The sequence below is a fragment of the Poecilia formosa genome, unplaced genomic scaffold, assembly GCF_000485575.1.
Source record: "Poecilia formosa unplaced genomic scaffold, Poecilia_formosa-5.1.2 Scaffold228, whole genome shotgun sequence".
In the NCBI taxonomy this organism is placed as follows: Eukaryota; Metazoa; Chordata; class Actinopteri; order Cyprinodontiformes; family Poeciliidae; genus Poecilia; species Poecilia formosa.
This window is the reverse complement of record NW_006800167.1, coordinates 57848-82112: the sequence shown is the minus strand read 5'-3', so window position 1 is coordinate 82112 and position 24265 is coordinate 57848. Positions and strand designations below refer to the sequence as shown.

General features: G+C 36.3%; 1 protein-coding gene and 1 long non-coding RNA gene across 2 annotated transcripts in view; one reads left to right on the top strand and one right to left on the bottom strand.

Annotated features, from left to right (window-relative positions):
* Positions 1–12573, bottom strand: part of LOC107838232 (uncharacterized) — a 25449-nt gene extending 12876 nt beyond the window's left edge. The window contains exons 1-2 of the long non-coding RNA XR_001664300.1: positions 12500–12573; positions 1915–1923 (exon numbers count right to left, since the gene is read on the bottom strand). This is a non-coding gene — a long non-coding RNA (uncharacterized LOC107838232). The remainder of the gene's footprint in view (positions 1–1914; positions 1924–12499) is intronic.
* gbe1b (glucan (1,4-alpha-), branching enzyme 1b) overlaps positions 12565–24265 on the top strand; it is a 51519-nt gene continuing 39818 nt past the window's right edge. Inside the window, exons 1-2 of the mRNA XM_007568603.2 lie at positions 12565–12681; positions 23863–24032. Of these exons, the coding sequence (XP_007568665.2) occupies positions 12584–12681; positions 23863–24032 (268 nt within the window). The 5' untranslated portion in view covers positions 12565–12583. The remainder of the gene's footprint in view (positions 12682–23862; positions 24033–24265) is intronic.

Below are 24265 nucleotides of genomic sequence, written 5' to 3'. Positions count from 1 at the left end.
TATATATATATATATATATATATATATATATATATAAACCAGTTGTTCTGTCTAAACAACTGTCACCCGGAGGGATTTTAAATTTAAGATGAGAATCTTTTGTCATGATTTCCAAAAGAAGCTTTTTGAAGTCAAGAAAACAACTTGACTGGCTTCTGATTGACAGTTGAATTCGATCAGAGTCCGTATGATTGGCAAACACTGTTGGCACATCTGACAGTGACAGCGTCTGACAATGACTACTGTGGTGAAATATTAAAAAGTGATAATAATATAATGTCAAGCTCTTCAAAGTTAGCCAATAGGATTTGTGTATGGCTTATATGCACTCATGTCTCCCGACTAACTGGTATAGAGATACAATTTGTATACGCTGGCAGAATCAGTATAGGGATGCGAGTGCCGGTGCATGTCAGTGATTAATTCTGATGAAACTATTTTTACCCTTATTAAACTGGAAGCAATAGAAAAATAACAAGCTGGCTGTTTAAGCAGTAATGTTTGTAACAGTGACGTTTTGATAGAAGTAACACATTTAGTACTGTCTCACTTAAACTTGGCAACATGGTATCAGGAAAATCCTTTTCCTGGTTACCATTCTTCCATTTTTTATACACAGAATACTAATTTATAGTTCTGAGATGCTGCTTATGGTTGCAAAACAATAAAAGAGTAGAAGAAGGTTTCATTTACATTTTTTTTAAAGAACAGTGTTTATTAATAAATTAAAAAAAATAATGATTTCCTAAGGTTTGGTCTCCCGCTGAGGCAGATATGAACAAGTTTGTTTTTGTCTTTTGTGTTTTTTAACACATAACTGTGATGCTGTTTAAAATTAAAGCCTCAGATGATATTTCTTTTTTTATTTCCGCTTTTTTGTTTATCCGTTTAAAGACACACACAAAGTTACACTGACAAGTTACGTCACAAACTGAATATTGTCCATCCCTTTATCATAATGATTCTTTTGTTGTTTTGTATGCACTTTTAAAGACTAAAGTTTTCTAAGCAAAAGAAAAGTGGCTGCAAAAATATTAAAGTCAGTTAAAACAGTAAATACAACATGGACAAGGATCTGAGGAGCGAACACCTGACAACAGTATAGAATACCTTATAATAAGACTATTAATTAAAATAATTTTTATTTTTAGTAGTTTGATTAAAAAAATTTGAAACTCATGTTTTGTGAGTGTTTATTTCTTTCATAGACATACATGTATTTCAAAACCATAATTGTATAATTTAAGAAATAAAGCATTGGCATACTTCACTCTTTGTGTAATAATCTGAGTCTTACATTCCTAAGAGCGTGACAAAGTAATTTGAACTTTTTATAGATGTTCTAATTTTTGAACCTGTATTTGTATTTCAATGTGGCCTGTGGAGAATATGGCTGATTTGACAAGTGTCCAGCAGATAGCTACTAACAAAGAGAATGGTAGCTACAAAAGATCATAGCTTAAAAAAGCTGGCTTTTGATAGAGTTTTCAGTTCAAGCAGGTTAATGGTCTTTTTAGTGGAAGGGAAAAAAGTTGCATAAGAAACAGGAATAAGCACAGACTTGAGAACATTGTGAAGAAAAGCCCTTTGTGAGCTTCTAGGAGATTCTAGTGCAAAACCACTCCTGAACCATTCACAGTGGTCCAAAGCCCACTTTTCACATGAAAATAAATTCAGCATTTCGAAATCAAGGTGTCAGAGTCTGAAGGAAATGAGAAGAGAGGTACATATGCCAAGTTAGTTTTCTTGGGCTCCAGTAGGACATTTTTACAATCAGTCATGATTTTCTAGTGTTGGTCCATTGTGTTTATCAAGTTTGAACTCCATGGAGCCATTTAGGAAATTTTAGGGCACCTAACGTTCTCCTCTGTTGATGAGTTTTATAGAGATGTTGAGGACCTGGCACCTGTCCACACTGCCTGGCTTAGTGACCATGAAATATCTGTGCCAGCAAGCTGACCAATCCCCACAGAGAGTGTACAAGAAGTGTTGTCAAGAGAAAGATAAAAAACATCAGGGAGAGACGCCATCTTGGAACATCAGCAGAACCACTGATCGGTTCCACACCACAGCACATGGAGGCGGCATTTAATGCAAAAGAAGATCTGACTGGGTATTGACTTGATATACAGTACAGTATGGAAATTTTCTGTTTTGCATCATATCTGGGAACTTTGAGACAAACGCAGAAAAACTGGAAAAGTATGATAGAAAGTTTTATTTTTCCCTTAATCCTTGTGCGTGCAAGGACTGAGGCAAACGTGGAGGACTGTGGCAAATGATACAAGTTTTACGGGTGTGGGGTCGGTTGGACCCCCCATTTGTAAACACAAATAAACACAAATGGACCCCTTATATTAACTTATAATATAAGTTAATTATGTTATAATTAACTTATAATATAATTATAAGTTAATTATATTCTATTTTATTGTTATGGGTTAATTAGAAACCCATTTTGCTTTCAGTCCTTGTAGTTGGAAGCACATTTGCAAATACATTCTTATCCTTAGGAATTAAACAGGAATAAAAAACCAAAGAGGTATTTTCCTAACTCATGATTTTTCTGATTTAAAAAGTCAAAAATTGAAAACACTCTCACCACATATTCTTAAACTCTGTCTATGAACCTGGAGGCCAAACATCCTGTAGAAATTTGAAGTGGTCGGCCATGGCAAAGTTCAGTGATTCTGAGCGTAAAGATGAAATGACAAATTATTCACCATTTTCAAATTGTGAAGTTAGACTTGTGGAGATAATCATAGTTGACTCTTTGCAATGGATCTCTTTCAAAGCAGCTCGACAAATTTCAAACGTAGGCTCAGGCCTCACAAGAGGTCTTTAAAGTGTGAGAGCAAGAGAAGAACATGAATGAATGGTTATTAAACCACTTTTTGCCTCTTAATGAAAGACTTGTCATAATTCTTGCATCATGTTGAGAGAAACAAACCTTGTACTTAACCACTGTGGCCGGAGCTGCTCTAAGGGCTCATTATTTGGTCAATCAAATCTACAAAATATGAAAATTGGGTTTCTGGCCAGAGGATTTTTTTTTCCAGTTTCATGTTTTTACATCTATTATCATACATTTAGTTAAATCATACAAATTTTAGACTGATGGCTCTTAATTTTGATGCAAAGGATGTAATTGGTGCTCTTTAGTTGAGTTTCAGTTTCATTAAAACCTTTCTTTTCAAAGAAAAGAATGGTACTATTATATCTGATTTGCTATTTCAACGTCTTTCATATAGAAATACATCAACATTATCCTTAAACTCTCAGTTTTAACCAGGTAAAGAAGGTGGATTTGTCTTTGATCCCTTTATAATGTATTAGCAGGAATTATGGATCCTAATCCCATCATGACATCACTGAGTTGTTTTTTTTAATTATATATTATACCACCTTAATTTACCAGCTGTATAATATGTAGCATAAATGCAGCACTGCGCTGACTCTGCAGACAGCATTTCCGGTATTTATTTTCTCTATTTTGTCCCTGTGAGCATATAAACCCAGTTGTAACCAGATTTGAATCATGGATGTTTGCATGGATCAATTTTAAGTCTTTATTTTTGTGTATGTGTTTTGCAGCATACAGTACAGCAGCACCTTCCGCACTGAGCCAGCTCCTCTTAGAGCCCGAAAGGACAAGTGAGTCTACATAATGAATGGATGGATGGAATTATTTATTGTAAATCTCAATGAGACTTGAGGTTTTATGGTCAGGTGAGACCAAAATCACGTACTCACATTTATGGTTTCTACATGTTTTGGCACCACTGGCACATTTGTTCAAAGGGGAAATAAACCCTATGTTAAGAAGGAGAGTTTGTTTAAAATACATCATATTCTAAACCTTATGGTTTTCCATCCATCCATCTTCTTACAGCCTTATCCCATTGGGGTCTGCAGGGGCGCTGGAGCCTGTCTCCAGCTGTCAGCGGGCGAGAGGAGGGGTACACCCTGGACAGGTAACCAGTTCATCCTTATGGTTTTTCATTTATCACTTGATAATTGGAAATATTAATTAACAACTGAAATACTTAATTTCTGTTAGACGCCTTCTCTCAGACAGTCGTTGGTCAAAGATCCCTCTCTTTTTGTTTCCAATTAGACGCCATCTGATGTTAGTGTCTCTGTTGCTGATACTAACATGCATATTTGGAATTCAGATTCCCAATATTTTAGTCAAAAGCTGTTTTCACCAATGTGATTATTTTGTCATTCTCATTTTAACCAGAATCTTTCCAGGTTCTTTACATGAAATTTGCACAGCACTAAAGTGAGCTGTTTGAAGCTGTTTTGTCTTCCTCCTTTTGTAATTCTGTTAATCTAGCAATGGAAACATTTAAGGTGACTGCAGATTATTACTTTAGCATTTTTTTTCGGCTGTGTTCTTGAAAAGACACCCCCTCGTAGGAGTGGGGGCGGGGATCACGGAGGCTGTGGCGCCACTGAGAACAGACTTGCTCTGCTTTGTACGATTACCCTACATCCATGGCTGCAGAAGAGCTCTCATGGAGCGCACATGCAGATAACCGAACACATAAGTTCATTTCAGTTTGTAAACAAATACAGCCTGTGTTGCTTCTCTGTCTGGCTCCGTGTCAACTCGCCCCTTCGAGGAGAAGCAACTGAGCAGCAGCTCTCCCTGGCAGGAGACCAGGTAAGATGATGTATTTGCACACTGTGACTTCAGTTTCAGTGATATTGAGCAGTGTTTGCCATTTCTCCAGTTTAAAGCAGCAGTAGGTAACTTTTATAATCGATATCTTTATTTAAATATTTACTCAAAGTATCACCATGTAGTGACGGTTTAAAGTTACAAGTCTGTTGTTAATAGAAGCTTCTCAAGGTTGGAAGTTTTTTAGTGATTTAGCTTTGATCCCTGTGGCCAGCTGGAAACTACAGATAAACTTTTTTATTGAACAACAACATCTTATAATTACTGAAATACATTTAGCTTTAGTGAATAGTAATAAGCAGTCTTACCTAGTAATGATGTACTTTTGGACAGTAATTGAAAAGAGATTATGCTAATGGAATAAAGGTGAATATATTTCTTTTGACAAACTTTACCAGGGGTTCCAGTAAGTGTGGAGGAAGCTATATGCAAAGATGTATCTATGCTGCTGTAGTAGAAGACAGCTCTGAATCTCTGATCTTACAAAATCTCCATCTTTTACAGTTTGAAAAGATTGTTTCTTATTGTCTAGTTTTGAACAACACTTTAAAAAATTGTCCTGACCTGAACAATGTGTTGCTCCATAGATTGACCTCAAATGTTACTTTATTTGCAATTAATCACACATTGAGAGGGAGGCTTTATTCTTACTTGGCGCTGTGCAACCTTGTCATATCCACAGCACATACAAAAATCGTGATTTCTCTGAACCTGAAAGGCTAGTGTAATTATTTTTGCTCTAACCTTGTTTAGTGTCCTTGTTTCTGTTAAAAAAAGTCATGACTTCCCCTTTCTGAGACCGAGTTGAAATTCGTCCCTTTTCACCCTCTTCCTTTGACGCCGTCCCCAGAGCCCCTTCTGCTTGATTTAAACCATTTGGCCCTTTTATATTGTGAGGTCAGGTGTTAACAATTCACTTCTTCTCAGGGGGCTGACGAGTCTGAAATTCATAAATGAGTTTTGCCAAAAAAAAAAAAAAATCCTGAATCCGACAATGAGTTCTGCTTACTTCTGTGTGTCCTCAACCCATATCAGTGAGTATGACGTCAACGGAGACCACTCACTGGGGCATTATTTCCTTTTTTCCTTTCATTAGCCATATCCACGATTTTGAGTTATTCAGATTAGTCTTTGCATGTGACAGCATGACATATCATTTGGAACGTTTAAACTCCTCAAAGTAATACTTCACAGAATCAGAAATTATTGTCAGCGTGGGCTTTTTGTTCTGCCTGACACACCAGTATCTCTTTTGCCCTCTGTAAATGTCTCTCATTAAAGATCTCCATCCCCATGTCTGTCTCTTGTCCTTTCTGAGATCCCAGCTACTCCATGCTTGAAATTGAAGACTGGAGTGAATCTTATCGCCTCTCATTAGCTTCATTTCCATTCTCTCTGGTTCCATTTATTGCTCTGTGTTAACCTTCTCACTTGGTGGCATTCATTGAGGACGGCTGTCCACCTTTCAAAGAAACTGTGCAGATCGCAGTATTTCAGCGCACTAATGGCTGACATCTGGTTTTATTACCAGCAAATGGAGACCAACATCATACTGACACACAGTGCCACGCAAAAGTACTCATACATCATTAACTTTTCCCCATCTTTTAACATTGTTTCATAACATTAACCCCCAAACTTCACAGTAGGGTTTTTGAAAGGATTTTACTTGACCAACACATATCTCTAAATGGTGAGGTGGTCGGGAAATTGTGTTAGTGCTTTAAATAAATCTATGCTATTGTGTAAATAATTATTAAATTAGTCTCCTATATTTAACAATCAATAAATGTATTTATTAGTTGGCTAAGAATCTTTTTATCTTCATGGGAAATGGTCACAAACAATATTTTCAGTCAGCGCAAGAACATGTCACCTAAAGTAGAAATCACTAAGTACTACTAATATAACCCTAAACTCAACCCTATAAGTGTGAATCTAATGTTAATAAAACTAAGACATTTGAAGATCAAATGTAGGGACAACTTGCAGTAACAGTGAGATAAATAATAATCCAGATATCATCAGACCATTAAGAAGGTTTGTATGAGAAAATCTCAGTTTCCTCCTCTGTAATCCAACAGTACTCCAAATTCCACCAGCACCCTGCAGGTTAACAGCACCAGTGGCGGTCGTTGTTAACCTGGCCCTCGTCTGATCCAGCATGGAGTTTGCAGTTTGTAATTCACATATTTAATTAGGTTTGATTTTATGTTGATTGCCCTTCCACACAAGGACTCACTAGCATGTGACCCACTACACATACACATTTTGTATTTTTAAAATTATCCTACTTAGTTTCATGTTACTTGAAACTGAAAATGTTAAGAACTGCACAGTATTTTCTTTTTTTCTTGTTGTAAATTTTCCCTTTGAATTTTTACTATTTTTTTTTATTTTTTTTTTTGTAAATTAACATACTTCCGTATGCCTGTAACTTTGCTGGAGGTACGCCTACATTTCTCCTCTGAGGGATGATTAAGGATATTTCTTTTCTATTGTATTCTTCTAAAATTATTCAAAGTCTTTATTCCAATAAAACATCACTTAAAATATCCTAAAAAAATCCTAACTGCCCATATAAACATTTTTAGCAAAAAAAGAAAACTCATTACCATTGCATGAAAGAGTAAAGTCATTTCAAAGGGTGACATTAATCAGTAGTAATTAAAACTGTGAAATAATAAGAGAATGGTTTAAACTATCTCATTTTTTAATTAGAAAAACCAGAGTCTCTTCGCAAGACAGAAATTCTGGTTACACTCCTATCAGACCTTAACATCTCCTGCCGTGCACACACTGAATAATGAGTTCAGGGTAAGAATTAATAATAATACACTGCTATGAGTTGGTTCATCGCACAAAATTCCTATGAAATATATTAAAGTTTGTGATTGCTGACAAAATGTGTTATGGTTTTAAGGGTATGAATACATTGGCAAAGCATTTTAAACATGTCACTGAAACCTTTAAAAAAAAACGTTTACGCAGTTTTTTGTCATTCTATTTTAAAGCAGTTGAAACAGAAAAAAAATAAGTTGTTACATGCATATTTTTTTAGACTTTCGTGCACTGTAAACCACAAACCACTCAGAAACATAATGAGGATTTAGGTAATATGTCCAACTGTTCCACAGCTTTTCAATTTGAGATACAGAGAATGAAAACTAATCACGCTGCCGGATGTTTGCAATTACAGAGCCACTTCCTTGTGCCTATGCTTAGTTCAACTGATGTATTTTGTGTTGATGCGCATGCCGTAGCGTTTTTTTTGTTTTGTTTTGTTTTTTTTTCCAACCAGCTCACAAACAGAGGAGCTGACTCAAGTCCTGTATGACAGCTGGAGTCTGAAGATGTTGCGTGCCTGGAAAAGCTGCTCACTGAATAAAATATTCAGCTGTGAACATCTGGGATGCCAACTCATAGACATCCTCAAATCATGTTCCCTGTACATATACAGTGCTATAGTTAAAAAAATAAATAAATAAATAGTTCTGGGACAGGTACTTTACTTATAGTGCCTAACAAAAGCAGTCATAAGCATTGCATTTTTTTCTTTTTTTTTTACATTTTGCTGCATCACAGCCACTAATTATGAAGAAGAGAAAGATTTTAAAAGTCCATGTTTACAGTTTTATGCAGATCTGACTAGGCCATTGTAACACCTCTAAACCATTCCACTATAGCTCTCGCTGTAAATCTGGTCTTGTTGTGCAGCACATGTTTAGTTGTGGTAAATAGCAAAAAAAAACACTTTTGAATGTTTTATTTAATTTTAGAATAATTTCAATATTCTTCCTTCTTCTTCATAACATAATGATAATGTTTTTTTTACTTTCACATTTGTCCTTTCAAAGCGTTTTGCATTTTTTAAAATCACATCAAACTGTCATCGCTGGTTTTGAAGCGGTTTTTGAAAGCGGGGATTCATCTCTTACATGTAAGAAGTCTTTTGTCTGTAAACGGAATTTCAACTAATTAAAGATGTGCTTTGCTCACATTTAGAAAAAGGAAACTTTAACTAAAGGTGGAATGTGGTGAAACGAGAGTGTGGTTTGTATGTTGACCGCTTTTCGGAAAGACAGAAAAAGCAATAAATATCATTTCAAATTCATCACCCATTTCTGTTCTTTTGGCCCATAACACTATCACTGCTGTTTTCCAGAAATAAATAATTGTCTAGCTTCGTACTGATTTTGAGTCAATTGATATAACTATTTTATTAAAGCAAGTACTTTTTGAAATATTTATGCCACTTATTGACATCCCCCTGCTAAATCTTCTAGCAGCTATTACTTATTTGCCTTGGAGGGGTCTCATATTTGCTGAACACTCTGGAAAGTAATTCTCTCAGCCTGGGCGAACAATAATGCTTTCATAAATAATTACAGGTATTGAAGAACTAATTATATTTTCTTTATTACAAATGACATCAGTGTAGCGGGTTTGTGTACTCGTGTCACTTTAGTTGAATGAGAAGGTGGATTGTGTCAGCTCTTATTAAGTCACACAGAAATGGCATTTTGGCTGTGTTTTGCATGTCTGATATGCCTCTCTGACTGCCGCTGTGGGTGTACAGTTCAGTACCACGGAGCAGATGTGCTCAAAACATCAAATCCGATGGGTCTAATTCCCACAAGCACTTCTTAGTTCTTTAGAATAGAGAAATGCTGAAGAACCGCTTTCCGAAAATGTCTCGTAAACATTTTCGGAAAGCAATAATTTCTGGGTTTGAGGTCAGAAGGATGCTGGAAATGGTGTCAAGATTTATTGGAACAACACGGAGGACTATCCAGATTATAATATTTGAATGTCTACCTAATAACACATCATCATCATCATCTAGCCCCCGGTGAAAAATCAATAAAACAGACCTAAATTCAATGTGTGCTCTATGCATTCTGATCTAATGCACTGAGCTTTAGATCGCAATCTATTGCTCTATGAGATTCTGCAAGAGGGTTGCAGGGGTTGTACCTCTACAAACAGAAAGGGAGTGCTAAAAGTCACTATTATCACATTTCAAAGACAGATCTGTAGATCATTTGCATAGCAGTGAAAGGAAAGGTGATGTAGTTGTTTTAAGTGGCAGCAGATAAAGGGGAAAAGGAGCAGACCAAGAATGAAACCCTGTGGCACCCCAGATGAAGACACTCAAGTACCAGACTGTGAAATAAGACTTAGATAATGTAAGTGCTGAGAGACGAATCCAGACCTAGTGGTGTAAACAAGACAGAAGGACAGACTGACAAACGGAGTCAAAAATCGCAGTGCGGACCAGCAGCACCAAGGCAGCAAGGCACCTACCATCACTGTGTGCTTTCAGTCAGGCAGAGTCTGTGCTATGCTATATTCATAAAGGACATTTTAAATGTATATTAAAATGTCGGATTTATCTTTTAATTTAATTAGACATTTATTGTAAATAATAACTTATAAAAATAATAGCCAGTCAGGTTTAATATGTGAATTCATATTAGTTAAAATAAATATGTTTTTCTGTGTAAGAAGGGAAGATGTAAAAGGTGCTGATTAAGTTTGAGACATCTGAAGTCAGAGATTATTACCCTTTCAGAATTGTAGACTCTATTATATGTGGAAAATTAAACCGAGAAAAGTTTAGTATTTCTCAGTAACAAAAACAAAAAAAAAGTTTTCCTCGCCACATCTTCTCAGGTTATGATCCTTCAACTAAATCTAACATTTTTGTCAGTCATTGTCCTTGGCTTCTATGCTTTTTCACATTTACTTGTAAACAGTTGTTATTTAGCCGTGAATCAAAGAGACAGCATTTATTGGCACAACCTTCTGTGGCGGACAGCAACACCCTTGTTCCATCTATTACCAACAGATGGCTCTTTAGAATGACACTCACTTTCTGACCTTTAGCTAGGACGGTTTCATTTCGTGACAAGGACAACACTCCTCAGGAGCTGCTCTGTGTCTTCAGGCAGCATGCATATTTATCAGCCTCCTCCAAAGCGGGACTTAATCTAAATTATTGCAAGGTTATCATCTTGAATTCAATAACTTTGTCATCTCAATTCTGAAGAGGTTTGTGGGGAGATCTGTTGTGGCAATAAAGAATACGATTAGAATAATTTGAGCAGTCAGTTTGGAAATATGTGCCTCTTGGAACAGTAATAGGAGGAAGGGACAATGGAGTAGCTGCTGAATTTTAACACTTGACTTTTAAGAACGAACATATTAAGCCCATTTATTTAATGGATTTGCAGATGATATTCTGCTCTAAACAGGCGTCCATGTCAGCTCTGTGTTACAGTCCACTTTACACAGTTACATGATGGTAAACTTTGACACTGAACAAACATTTCTTAAAGTAAACTTTGAACAAATCAATGTTGCTGGCTTTCCGTAAATAGTATCGGATGCATGAAATGGCTGAATGGCAAGTAAGATGTATCAAGGGAAATTTGAACCCTGTAAACCTATCTCCAGCAACATTTTATTGCATAAACTTAGAAGACATATTCTCTGTAAGCAACATGACATTGTATTTGAACAGTGAAGGGTGAAATGACGTCCACCTAAATGTCTCTAAATGTGGTTGAGAGAGTGGCTTTCTTCCGTGTTTCTTTACATTAAATTTGCACACATATTTACTGAAATGTTCATACATTACACAGACATGAACGCATCCTCAAATAGAAAAACAAAAGAAACAGAAAAAAAATGTTGAAAAAATGTTAACATCAGATAGTGCACATAATGATTTAACAACTACAGAAATTAAAATATATAATGTATTTAAACAAAAAGTGTAAAATACCCTAACATGTAGTCTGTTTAGCAACTCATTTATACCAGGAACTACTTAAAGAAAAATATACAGTGCAAATATCTAATCAATGTTGCTAAATAATTTCCTCATTTGATCATTGAGATGTCTGTTTTTAAACCTTTTTTTCTTAATTGTTTAATTCCAAAATGAGGCTGACTGGAATTGCTTTATTTGACTAACAGTTTAAAGAATATTAAGTTGAATATTAGATGAAGTGGAGGTTTAAACCATTGTTTCATTGGAATGTAAATAAAATAATAAATGCTCTCAATTTATAATAAAATATCTCTAAATCACATTTAACTGCAAGTATCCAACAGCCGTAGTAGAGTTTGCTGTCAGATTCTCTCCCTGTGCATGCAGGGCTTTCACCTGAAACACCAGCTTCCTCCAGTGGTGCAATGCCTTTTAGGTTAACTATGAAATCCCCGTATGATTGTTTAAATTGATTAAAATTAAATAATTCCAATAAATTAAGTAAATAAATCAATATTAAATTAAATAAATGTTTTAAATATAAAATTATGTGTGCAATAAATGTATAATGAATGAATTTGACTTTTTGAAACAAATTGATAAATTAATGATTACATTCTAATTCATTAAGATGCACTTGTTATTAATTGTTCTATTCCACTCTTTTGTAATTTCACTATTCTGTTATGTTCAATGCCATTCTTGAGAATACAATTTGAATTGTTATGATAATGTGTAACAATGTTTAATTTGCTACTAAAAATGTCATATTTATCTGTAGCTGGAGGCCTTTTTCAAAGTTTCGGTACTGTATTTTATAAAACAATAATCAAATCCATTGCAAAGGACTCAATAAATCGACTTATATTCCTTTGGAGCGGCTCCTTAAAGGCACAGAGCCGCACATCAGAACCAGGATCAACTGTCAGGCTTCTGGTCTGATGTAAACTCAGCCCGGTGTGGTGGGACGGGCTCCGGCAAAGAAGCAGCGTGATTCGCTGCGGGGCTCCGGTTACTAGAAGAGCACTAAACACGTTCCCTCCCCTCTCTTTCCCTTTCTGTCAGTGTCATCTCCGGAGCGTTCGGTGCTCGATTGGTTTCGTCTGGCTGCAGAAACCATGGAAGAGCATGAGGATAATGTCTCAATTCCCGAATTCAACAACCTTCTCCAGGCGGACCCTAACCTCAAAAGATACGAGAACGACTTCAGGAGGAGGTAAACCAACCGACTCACACTTCGGTTTCTGTGCACAGCTTGTAAAAGCCAAGACCCCCGCTAAAGCGAGGAAAGAGCCAAGCTTACCTTGCATCCGTGTCTTGAAACACATAAAACACATCTGACATTCAAAACTCGATCATTGTGCAATAGAACGTCTCCTTCTGTGGCCACGGCACGAATGAGAAAGTAGCACAGAGCTCCATTCCCCCTCATGCACAGTGGGCTAACCTTTCAACCCTCCCCCCTCTTCATCACCCTGCTCTTACCAGCTGGCTTTCAGATATGACTGCAGCCCATAGGAAAGTAATAATAATAATAAAAAAAAAAAAACTGCCAGAAAAGCTTCGCTTTGCGTGACAAGTTGCAGAAAAACGCAAGTCGTTTCAACTTCCTGTGTGTTTCAGCTGAAGTGTCCGACGTGCTTCAGTCAGGTGATGTGCTGAGGCGGCGCTAGTGTTCACAGTGCTGCCTGTGTGTCTGGTGTTGCTGTTTTTTTTTATGTGTGAACAAAACATCAAATTGCTGTGCAGAGTTTTGGATATGCAGCTGCATCCACTTGCAGTGTTGTAGCTCCTGCATTCCCACTGACCTCTGCTCGGTGGAGAGTGTGTTACACAATTTGCTCCTTTTAACCCAGAGTTGACATTGAAACACATTTAGACTTGGACTCATGCATGAAGTGGCAGACTGTGTTTGGATTAAGCTCAACTGACAGGCTGTTTGGCAATATTTAGCAATTATTTCATGGCGTCAGTTACTCCTCTTTCTCAGATTCTTAAAAAGTCCTGCAGTATTTTATCACCTTCGCATTTTCTCCTGTCAGGCTCTCAAATAGCATTATATGTTGCTGTTATTTTAGTTGGTTAATTATCACAAAGTAGTGCTTAAGTGTGGAAGTAAAGCATTGCATGTTTTTGTTACTTTACAAGAAATCTGAAAGGTGTGGTGTGCAATTGTATTTAGTCCCTCTTTACTATGATAGCCCTGAATAATTGTAAATAGAACCTCTTTGTTTTGCAAGTTCCAGGAGATATTTGCCTTAAATTTGTGTGTTACTTATCTCAAAATATTTAATACCCATCAATACCCAACAATCTAAAAAACTTCATTAAAACCAACCTGTTTTAGTGAAGTTTACGTTTTAAAGCTGCAGTATGTAAGTTTCACAAACATTATGTTTTTTTGCATATTTGTTAAAACAAATATGCAAAAAAAAATGTTGCAATTTGTTTTAATATGCAAACAAATATGCATATGTATAAAAAGAGACATACAATCTGTCTTGTTTTATATTGGGACCCTGTGGTCCCACTGATCATCTGCAGAAAGCCACCATTTGATCAGAAACAACCAATCAGAGCCAGGAGGAGGATCTTAGCGCTGTCAATCTGTCAAATTATTAACTTTAAAAACTATTCTTTTACCTAATGAGACTGAACTAGAGCATCATTTTGTAAGCTTTCTTGTGAGCTCTAAAGAAGGGCGATTTTTGGTATTTACTTGAACTAGGCTATGTTTACCATAACAAAACCTAAGTTTTACATGAGCAGAAATACAATTATATGTTCATTTATTTTCTTTGACTATGTGAACAAATATATTTTTAAAACAAAACTATGAACAAATGTACTCTTTTGCAAACAATTTTTATTTAATTCTTTACTCATACTTTTAGTTTTTTTTTTTTTTTACATTAAATGACTTGTTCATTGCTCACCATCTGCTTGTCTGTAAAAACTTCTGCACAACTGTGCCAGAAATGTAATTCTGTGCTGCTTATTATCGCACTTTAGACACTTTATTGAATAGAAATGGTTCTATCTCATCTCATTGCATTGAAGTTGTTCAACTTAATTTCCAGCTCATGTTAAATCACCCTCTTCTGATGATGTCCTGTTTCTCAGTCAGAAGATGACAGTAATAATAACCCGGAGAGGCATCTGCTCATTTTGGGTCATCCTTCAGTGAAACGAAGCCTCAAAACTCCACTAAGGGACCACATAGTTTCATGTGTTTTCATTACCGTGTCAGATCTCGTTTCTAATGTGGCAGGTAAGGGACCACCTGCTTAGTATTTGGAGCCAGCGATCAGGGCTGTAGCCTCGCAGAGAGATGAGCATGTCAGTTCCATCTAAGACACAGCTTGGGATTTCTAGGCTTCACTGCACACTAGACATGTCTCCAACACCTGTCCTGCTGATAAACGCTGCACATAAAGTATTTTACATATAGAATTGCTGCTGTGTCAAGGTTAATTCTTGATAAGCTCCCAGTGTTGTCATCCCCGGAGACCAAACACCATAACACGAACACAAGCTGAAATCAAAATCTCTTTTTTTTTTTTTTCTTTTGAGCTGCTGTGGCATGCTGAGTCTCAGTGCCAAGAATTTAGCAGCCTTATCAGAAGGAGACCTATGACCACAATGATTGATTCTTTGGATTTCACCACCAACCCAGGGCTCAGCGCTGCCCATTTTTCAGGTCTAATCAACTTTCACGTCACACAGAGAGACGCTATGCACAGTTAATCTGATTCCAGGAGAACTCTCTCATCCCAATTAGTTTTTGTGGTTGCTTGTTTCTCCTCTTGTTTAATTTCACTGGGATGCGGTTTTTGAAAGGGATTGTGAAAACAGCTGCTGTGGCTGTTTGCATGTCACTGCTACAGTGTGCAGAGTTCTGTTGACACGCTTCAATATTTAACCTTCCTCTTGCACAATTCTGCAGGAAGGGTTGAGTAGTGTATGTTTTTTTTTAACTGCAGTACAATTTGTACCTTAAAATGACTCACTAAACAAAAAGTACATGTATGTCTCTTCACTTTTAGAGTTCAGATATTTAAAATTGGACCAGTTGATCTCAAGTTCAGGAGTCCAAATACAAGCAAAGGGCTTTCAGCAAAAACTAAAAATCCAGCAATTAATGTTAATCTGCTTGGAAGGGTGTTTGGAGCAAAACTGATTATTATTTTCATTATTAGTACAGTTTTGCTGAGTAAAGTGGACTCCATTTATTCATTACATCACAGCCACATACTAATAGATAAAATCCTTAGAAAAATTAAGAAGAAGCTAATGGATGCAGTCTTCCTTGTCTCTATTCTACAGCCAATCAACACCATGGAAATGAATTCTGCTGCTGGACTGGCTGCTTCGCAAACACCAGCCAGTGGCGTGTAAAATACCATTGCACTTATGTATTCCACTCCAGCGTTTTTCTTGTGTGCTTCATGGATAGGCAAAGTTTTCATGAACAAATTGGAGTTGTGTTACACGAAAAAATTTGTGAATGGTGAATCGACAAATACTGAACAGCAAATGCCAGGGTTTACTGTAGTAATTATCTGAACACACAAAAGCGCATCAGAAGGAACATGTGATTTGATTGGTTGATTAAATTTGGCTGTAAAAAGTGAAGGAATTTTCTGCTAGTACAATTTCGGTTAGAGTAAATATTTTGAGTTGAGTGACATCAGTTAGTCACCACTATATGATGTCACAATACTCAAATAAAGTTTGTTTTTTGGCAGTTGACTTCTGTTCAGACACTGTTACTTCCTCTTCCTTTGCTTCCTCGGTCCTCAGTCAGAAGGACGTTATTTTAAACTCTCCCTACTGAAGACCTGACGTAAACCCCCAATACGATCCAAGATCAAGGGCTGAACAGCTTTCTCATGTGTGTCTTCATGTGATCCAGATGGACTCGACACCACTGTGCTTCAGCTGTCACCATCACTCATGCAACACATCACAACAGAACCGATCACTCTATATTTAGATTCTCACATTTTGCAACCAGGAGAGTGTTAACCTGACGCAGAGTTCAGCTTTTTCCCAGAGATGGATACAAATATTATTTGAAATACTATTGCGAGACTGTAATTTTTGTTAAAATACAAAGGCATTTAATAAAATGAAATAAAATAAGCTGAATTTGACTAGAGATATGAAGCAATGACTTCTATGTCTTTACTGAATAAGTTTCTCATGACCAATATGGCAAAAAATACTAAATTTAGTTGGATTTCAAGTTAAGACATTTTTTTGTGATTTTTGTTCACAAATACTACAAAATGATATAAAAACAAGACCACTGAGCATGTGTGACCTATGGAAGCTTTGCTGGACAGGGCTCTATAAGGGGCAGTTGATGGTTTTCAAAGCAGGGCTGTGTAAAGGATTTTTAGCTCATAGGACTGGTTCAATAGAGATTTGTAGTTTTGTAGCACAAGCATAAAATGTTTGCGATAACATTTTAAAATGCAGATTTTTAATGTACATTATAATGTACAGCCCTATGTGGTATACAAAGGTTTCTAAAAGTTGTGTTTAAAATGATTTTTTTCCCTCCTTCCACCTTAGGAACCTTAATTCCTAAGGCTTATAATTCACCAGACAAGGTGCTGGAGTGGGCATAAACTAACACATACTGAGCACTTTGCCATCTATTGCTGGGCATTGGTGGTCAGCTGGCTGAAAGAAGGCTACCACTTAGCACTACCCATCACTTTGTTTAAGGAAGCTGTGTTAAAGAGTTAGCAAGCTGGGACTGGCATGTGTGTTAAGCAGCTTATGATAGGCTGGCTAGCCCTGGAGATATTACATTGTTATTCTATAGAGCAGAACACCAAGTATGTTTATGTAGTGGGCTTATGGGTTTATTCTGTGGTTTATTTTAGCGGGTGTTATATATTTTTGATACAATCTGTGTATTAAAATCGCAATTATGTCATACATATATGATGGAGTGGTGACATCAAGGTATGCACAAGTCAAATAATCAGAGCATAGGATCTATCAATTTTACCATAATATGCTGTAATCAAGGAGAGCAAATAATAATAATAATAATAATACCCTTTTATTTTTACTTTATCAAAAGACAGATATAGGTTAGAGATATTTTCCCACAGATAGGAACAATTCCTTTTTTTCTGACTATATTTAAAATACTTTTCATCAAAACATCTTTAGCACACGTTTCCACTTGTCCTTGTTCTAAAAATAAAATGATTCTTCAGGGCAGACCTCAAAGAAAATTGCATTGGCCCAAATGAGTGCGTTTCTCTTTGAAATGGGAAGTTAAATTATGTAAAAAGGGCTTTTGTTTACATAAAAACTGGTGAAATGACTGTAAATCTTCTAAATATGAAATATGTCTGAGCTTGTTACTCTGTGGATATAAAATGTAAGCTACTTTGTGGCACTGAATGGCTGACCAAAATCAGGAAATGAAGGTCTGATGCTAAATTATTCTTGTATAAAATCTTCCTCATCTTGCAGTTTGGAGAGTTTTGCCACCAATATGAAAGTAATTGTAGGCAAAATCACCCATTTTTCTTTACTGTCAAAACTTTAATTTCCACCTATACAGATGTTTTCATAAATACTTCAGCTCTTTCTGAACCACCCAATGCTGTTGTAGGTAAATACATGTGTCGTGTTTATTTAATTCAAAGCTCTTTGAAGCTGGCTCGTTTTGTCAGTGGGGAACTAAGCTTTTGTCCTACATTCACTTCAAGAACTGGCAGCGGACACTTTGAACCAGAACTGGTACAAAGCCCACACAGGCCAGTTTTCCTAATGAAGTGTAAGCGAGACAGAATCTCTAAAGAGTAAAGTCAAAGAATGCACCTCTGGCCACAAATATACAGCACAAAATAGGCCGCAAAACAGTACAGCAGAACTGCTCCACAGCTGCTGCCAGATTTGGTAAGTTTGTCACTTTTTCTCCAAATCACCCCAGACTGGATGTTTCGCTGCTCACTTTGTTTTTCACACTTCTGTGGCTCCGTAGAAGGAACATCTTCTGGGTCTGGAGAAGAATTAAACCCCTCTGTGTAAGGGTGAACAACAATGAATTTTAAAATCGTATCATGATATTTTTGGTTATTTATTGTCATAAAAATGAAAGTGTCTTTTTTTTTTTTAGGCAACTTTGTGACTGTGACTGCATGTCACAGTAATCCTAGCTACACACGTCAGATATTGATGACTGTCACAGCTTTTTTCTAAGCAAAGCAACTTTTTTTCTTTTAATCATATTACTTTCTTCTGGTAATATTGCATCTTTATTCTGGTGATTTTAAGACTTTATTCTCATGATATTATAACTTTTTATTCTCGTCACTAAATGGATGAGAATATAAAAACTAAAACCCTAAAAGTCTGTTGTTTGAACTTCAACGTATTTATTTTTTTTATTTTATGTGATAGATCAACCCAATTTAAAAAAAAACAAACAAAAAAAAACATCTTTTGTTCAAATGAAGCGCCCCAAATTGTTGCATTTATTTGAACTAAGCCTCTAAATGTAGTTCAGAAGTCATCTAATCGAATATGTGTTTGTAATATAATCGTAGAATAAATTCAGCTGCTCTGTGAAGCTGTGAGAGGCTAGTTAGAGACCATTAGTAGACAAGCAATATCATGAAGACTAAGGAACACACCAGACAGGCCAGGAATGAAATTGTAAGCAAGTTTGAAGCCAATAGGTTATTCAAGCTGTGGACGTCCCCTATTCAATCCATCATCTGAATAAAATACTTTACAATTAGTGGAATGAAAAAGCCTAAGTGTCAATAGTTTTGTTTAACTGGGCCTTTAATAAGTTGCCCTTTTTTATTTCAGCAGCAATCAGGTATTTGTGGTGTGTCAGTGAAGCAGTGAAAAGATTTTCCTAACAAAAAGTGCTGCCTTCCTCTTGTATGTTGCAACCTGAGCGCTTGTGTTCTTGTGGGAGCCAGTTCGGCATGTTACTGAATGTGAGCCCCCGCTGTGCAGTACGAAGTAGGCAAACCTCAAGAGTTTTCTCTGCTTTAAAAACCACATTCTTAGACTTAAAAGCCTCATAAGAAGTAGAGGATAAGATCAGTCAGTTTCCACGAGCAGGAGGGCTCTATAAAGTGCTGGCTTAGGGGGCCCACTTTTTTTTTTCCTTCTTCTTTTGGAGTGAGATTTTGCTGCTCCGCTGTGGCATCCAGCAGTTTTTTGAGATTGAATATGAGAGCTGTGAACAATCTAAATTTATTTTAAAATATATTCATTTTTGGACTACATTATACTATTTAAGTTCCCCCCACCCCCCTCCTCTAGTTTATATTTTTATTTTGGAACCAGGCAGAAGACGATGTTTACCTTCTGTAGCCATCTTAAAAGACTGGTTTAGAAATGGGGATTAAAAAAGTTGGAAGAAAAATAAAAATAATTTTATCAACTTTTATCCATTGTTTTTCAACAGAAGTTTTTGTTTTTTTTCCGATGTGAAACTCCCTGATGAAAAGATGAACTGACAAAGCCCCAACTACAATCTTCTCCTCTACAAGTTTTTGCAACATTTTAGGAACTATTATTTTGCTCTATGTAATATTAACAAAAGTCAGCATTTCCATAACTGAAAGCAGCTATAGCTTAAATATTTAGAAAGGTTTAATCATACTCAGGATTTTTAGCATCTTCTATCAGATAAATAAGCACTGGTATTTTACTTTACAAAGCATATTGACAGAGTTCATTGTAAAAATATATATATTTTTGATGTATTGTACACTGCTAGCTGCCTGTGGATTTTTAGTTTAAACAACGTTTGTGAAAATTTAGTCAGGATCTTTTGGTCAGTATTGAAACTGTGGTTGCATCTCGATTTGGGAAAAAACCCATTCCATTGCACTCAAAAATACAAAGAGTGAATTTAACATAAATCTTCTATTTATACTAAACCTTCACTTAAAATATGAGACTTGCCATAATAATATTTTGATGATTATTTTAATTTGTTGATTAAAATTGCAAAAACATTTGTTTTTACCTGCTCAACAATACATTAAACACAATATTTAATGAAACAAGCAAAGTAGTTTGATTTCTGTATTGAAAAAAAATGAAAGAAAATTGCATCCAAACAATTGTCTAATGTGCATCTGCATAAAATGAACAACCTGATAAATTTATGTCATTTTTGAATTGTGATCGAAGGCCGCACAAAATAATTTTAAGGACTGCAAATGGGCCCCCATGCTACACTTTGGGACACCCTAGTTGAGAGGAAGGATTATAATGAATAGTCTGTTTACATAGATGAATGGATTACAACATTCTCAAAATATGTGTAATGAGCAATTAAAAAACAAAGATTCACTCAAGTTGAATCTGAAGGTTTGCTCACTGTGGAAAACAGGAATGGGTCTGAAAACCTTCCCTTAGCTTCTGTTTGTAGTGCCTCAATAACTCACAGATAGTATGATAACATAAAATGTCAACACATAATAAAAATCTACAGAGAACCGGGAAGGTTTCAGGTGAATGCAGAGAGAAGAAACTAGTTATGAGGTGAGCCACAGTTCTGCAGTTTTAATACCGACTTCACTGCATTTGGAATTCAGGAGCAGCACTCCAGGAAAAAAAAAAGAAAAAAAAAAGGGTTGCCATATGTGATAAGATGGCCGAAGCTTCTGCTCTTTGCTGCTTTATGTGCGGGTGTCATCGAACCAAATGCTGCCACAGAGTCTCATGTGAAGCAGCATGAATTTTGTAATAATAAAACACATAATTTGTCAAGACATTAAATTAAAAAAAAAAAAAAAACTATGTTGAAAGAATACATTTCAGAGGCACATTTTGTCACGCATCTGTTTGTTTATTACCATGTTCTGATTTATGTCGAAGTAAAATCAGACACAGAATATGCTTTACTGTGAAAAATATTTGCGAAGCAGGCAAATATGTGATTATTTTGACATACCTAAATGTTTCAGATCATCAAAATAAATAAATAAATAAATATATATACATATAAGGCAAAGGGAACCCAAAATAAAATGAAACAACCAGCATTCAAACATTTACTTTATGAAGGAGAAGAAAGATATCAAAATGAGCTGAAAGTACTTAAACATAATTCCTCCCTAAACCTAGAAGTTTGTATGAAAGTGACAATTAGTCTTTTATAAGACTGCACAGAAATGTTTACCCACTCCTCTTTTGAGATTTGTTTTTTATTCGTCACATTGGAGGGTTTTGAGCAAAAATAAAGGCTATACCACAGCATCAGATTTATGTCTGGGCTTTGACTAGACCACTCCAAGACTTAGTTTAAATATATATCTTTTTAACTTTAAATTATTTGGAGGTGGACTTAGTGGTGTACTTCAAATCACTGTTGGTAGAGGACAGTGTGTTCATAAAAGGCTGAATTATGTTTACTTGCCTCATTTAAAGTCATTCACAAAATTTTTAGGGGTGTAAGTACTGTAACTCTGGGTCACTTTGTTTTTGTGCTCTCTTTCCTTTCAGCATATTCTCAAAATTGTGACAAAGTGCTATAGGAGGCATGTGGCAGCATTGGTCAGACTTTAAAGGTTTCCATTTGGTAGCCACTGCCTGCATCCAGCATGCTTGAGTCAGGAAGCAGCTGCTGAGAAATCATCATTAAACCCCAGGGCATTCACAGGCGAGCCTCAGCTTTGGTTCAGGGCTATAGGGGATGGAGTACATTTAACTCTGCTGGCTGAGAGAGGCACTCTGTACCCGGGGAATCTGATATGGACACCAGCTTGCCTGCAGAAACGAAAGTGAGATAAATTGTAAACTAGTTAGTCTGTCTTTTGCAGTTCAAGGTAATAGACAGACGTTTATCTCTTAGGAAATGCCTGTAGTCATACATTCTGAAGGCAGAGAGGCAGGTTTTCATCTGGAGGTAGAACCTCAAAAAGATTAAAAAAAGAAGGTGCAGAAAAAAAAAAAGAAGGCACCAAGGGCTGCTTGTGCTAGAATGTTTTTGAAATGCTTCGAGAAGTGTTATAATGATAAAGGAAATCAAACTTTTCCCATGCATGACTGCAGAGCGCTTGATCGCTGTTTTGCGTTTGCAATTGCTTGTTACACTGACGATTAAAAGGAAATTAGGAAATCTATTTTTACTGTTGCTAACAATTTAGATATGCAAACATCATACCAGTCAAACATTTGCATCATGTTAGAAATAGTTCAAATGCCTTCTTTTTATGTCTTTACTCAGACAAAAATAATTGAGTTATGTCCTGATGTGACCAGCTTATATTTTTATGTTGTAATTTCTTCCATTATGACTTTTATTGATACAATGCTTGTGATAATTATAATTAATACAATGAACCCTACTCAGGAAACCTTTGGTCGGCGTTTTAACTGATTGGAGTGTGACACCATTAGTTTTCAGTATTTAACATTTTCACAATGTTCAAATTTTCTAAGACACAGAATTTTGAATTTTCATTATCTGTAAGCCATCTCCATCAAAATTTAAATAAATAAAGTCTTGAAATATGTCACCATAGAAAATGAGTTTCACGTTATGAAATGAGTGATAGGAATATTGAACTTAGCATTTTTTGAGACGCACCTGTAAATGTAAACATGAGTTTCCTGTGTCAACGCCATGGAGAATGTACACAATTACATTAAATCTGACATCTCCAAAAGGATTGGCAAAGGTTTCCAATCCAGCATGCTTCATGACCGAAGTTAAGAAACTAAAACAGACTAATAAATTTTCATCCTTAATGGTTTCTGTCGAAGTTTGCATGGTGGAGCAGTTGTTGCCTTGCAGTAAGAATGCCTTGGGCTCAAATGCTGGCCTGGGGTCTTTCTGCATGAAGTTTCTACATTCTCCCTGTGCATTCTGGGGTTTTATGCTGGTACTCGGGCAAAGAGAGAACTGCGAGGCTATTTTAACTAGATTCTCGAAGTTTCCCCTGAGCAGTGAGTTTCTGTGTACATGGTTGTAGTTATGTGTTTGTGCTTGCTCTGATTTCATCGATAAATGGCATTGACACCAGAAATGGCAAGCTTTGAGGCATCTCCTTGCAATACAACTTCCACACTCAAGAGTGTTGCTGATTGCTCAACTTTTAACATCAACACTCAGGCACTGATGGGGGGAAAAAAGACCAGATTTCTCTATTTCTGACCAGCTGGTCACCTGAAAATTGTTTGATTGTGGTCACCAGCCAACCAGCTGTTTGTCTTCCAAAGACCCTAGAACTATTATTTAGAAACAGAGACACTCAAAATACTGGAAATAAGCCTAGAATTTGTGAATTTTCCTTCTTTTATATTGTAGAACTTTGAACATAGCCATAAGAATTTCAGTGTTATGTTGAATTTTCATTTCGTTAATTTATCTTTTCTGTTTGGTTGAAAGGCATGACATGCTAAGGAAGCAGGTCCTTCTGCTGGAGGAGGCAGAGGGAGGCGTTGACCAGTTCACACGCAGCTATCGCAGCTTTGGTGTGCAGCGATTGCCCGACAACAGCCTGTTTTTCAAGGAATGGGCTCCTGCTGCTGAGGCCCTTTTTCTCACTGGTGAATTCAGTAAGTAACATGAGTTTTGTTCTCTTGCCTAACGGTTGAACTGGTTTTCACTAATTAACACCAGATTATTGAAATTTTGCATTGTTTTCTGTTGTATTAAATATGTCCTGAAATATCCTGACAGCGTGTCTTTATGGTGATTTAGGTAGAAAACATGAACCTCTAAGCTGATCAAGTCTGTAAGAAAAAGGTCAGCATAAAGCACCAAGAGGGTGTTGTCTTGTTCAAACAGC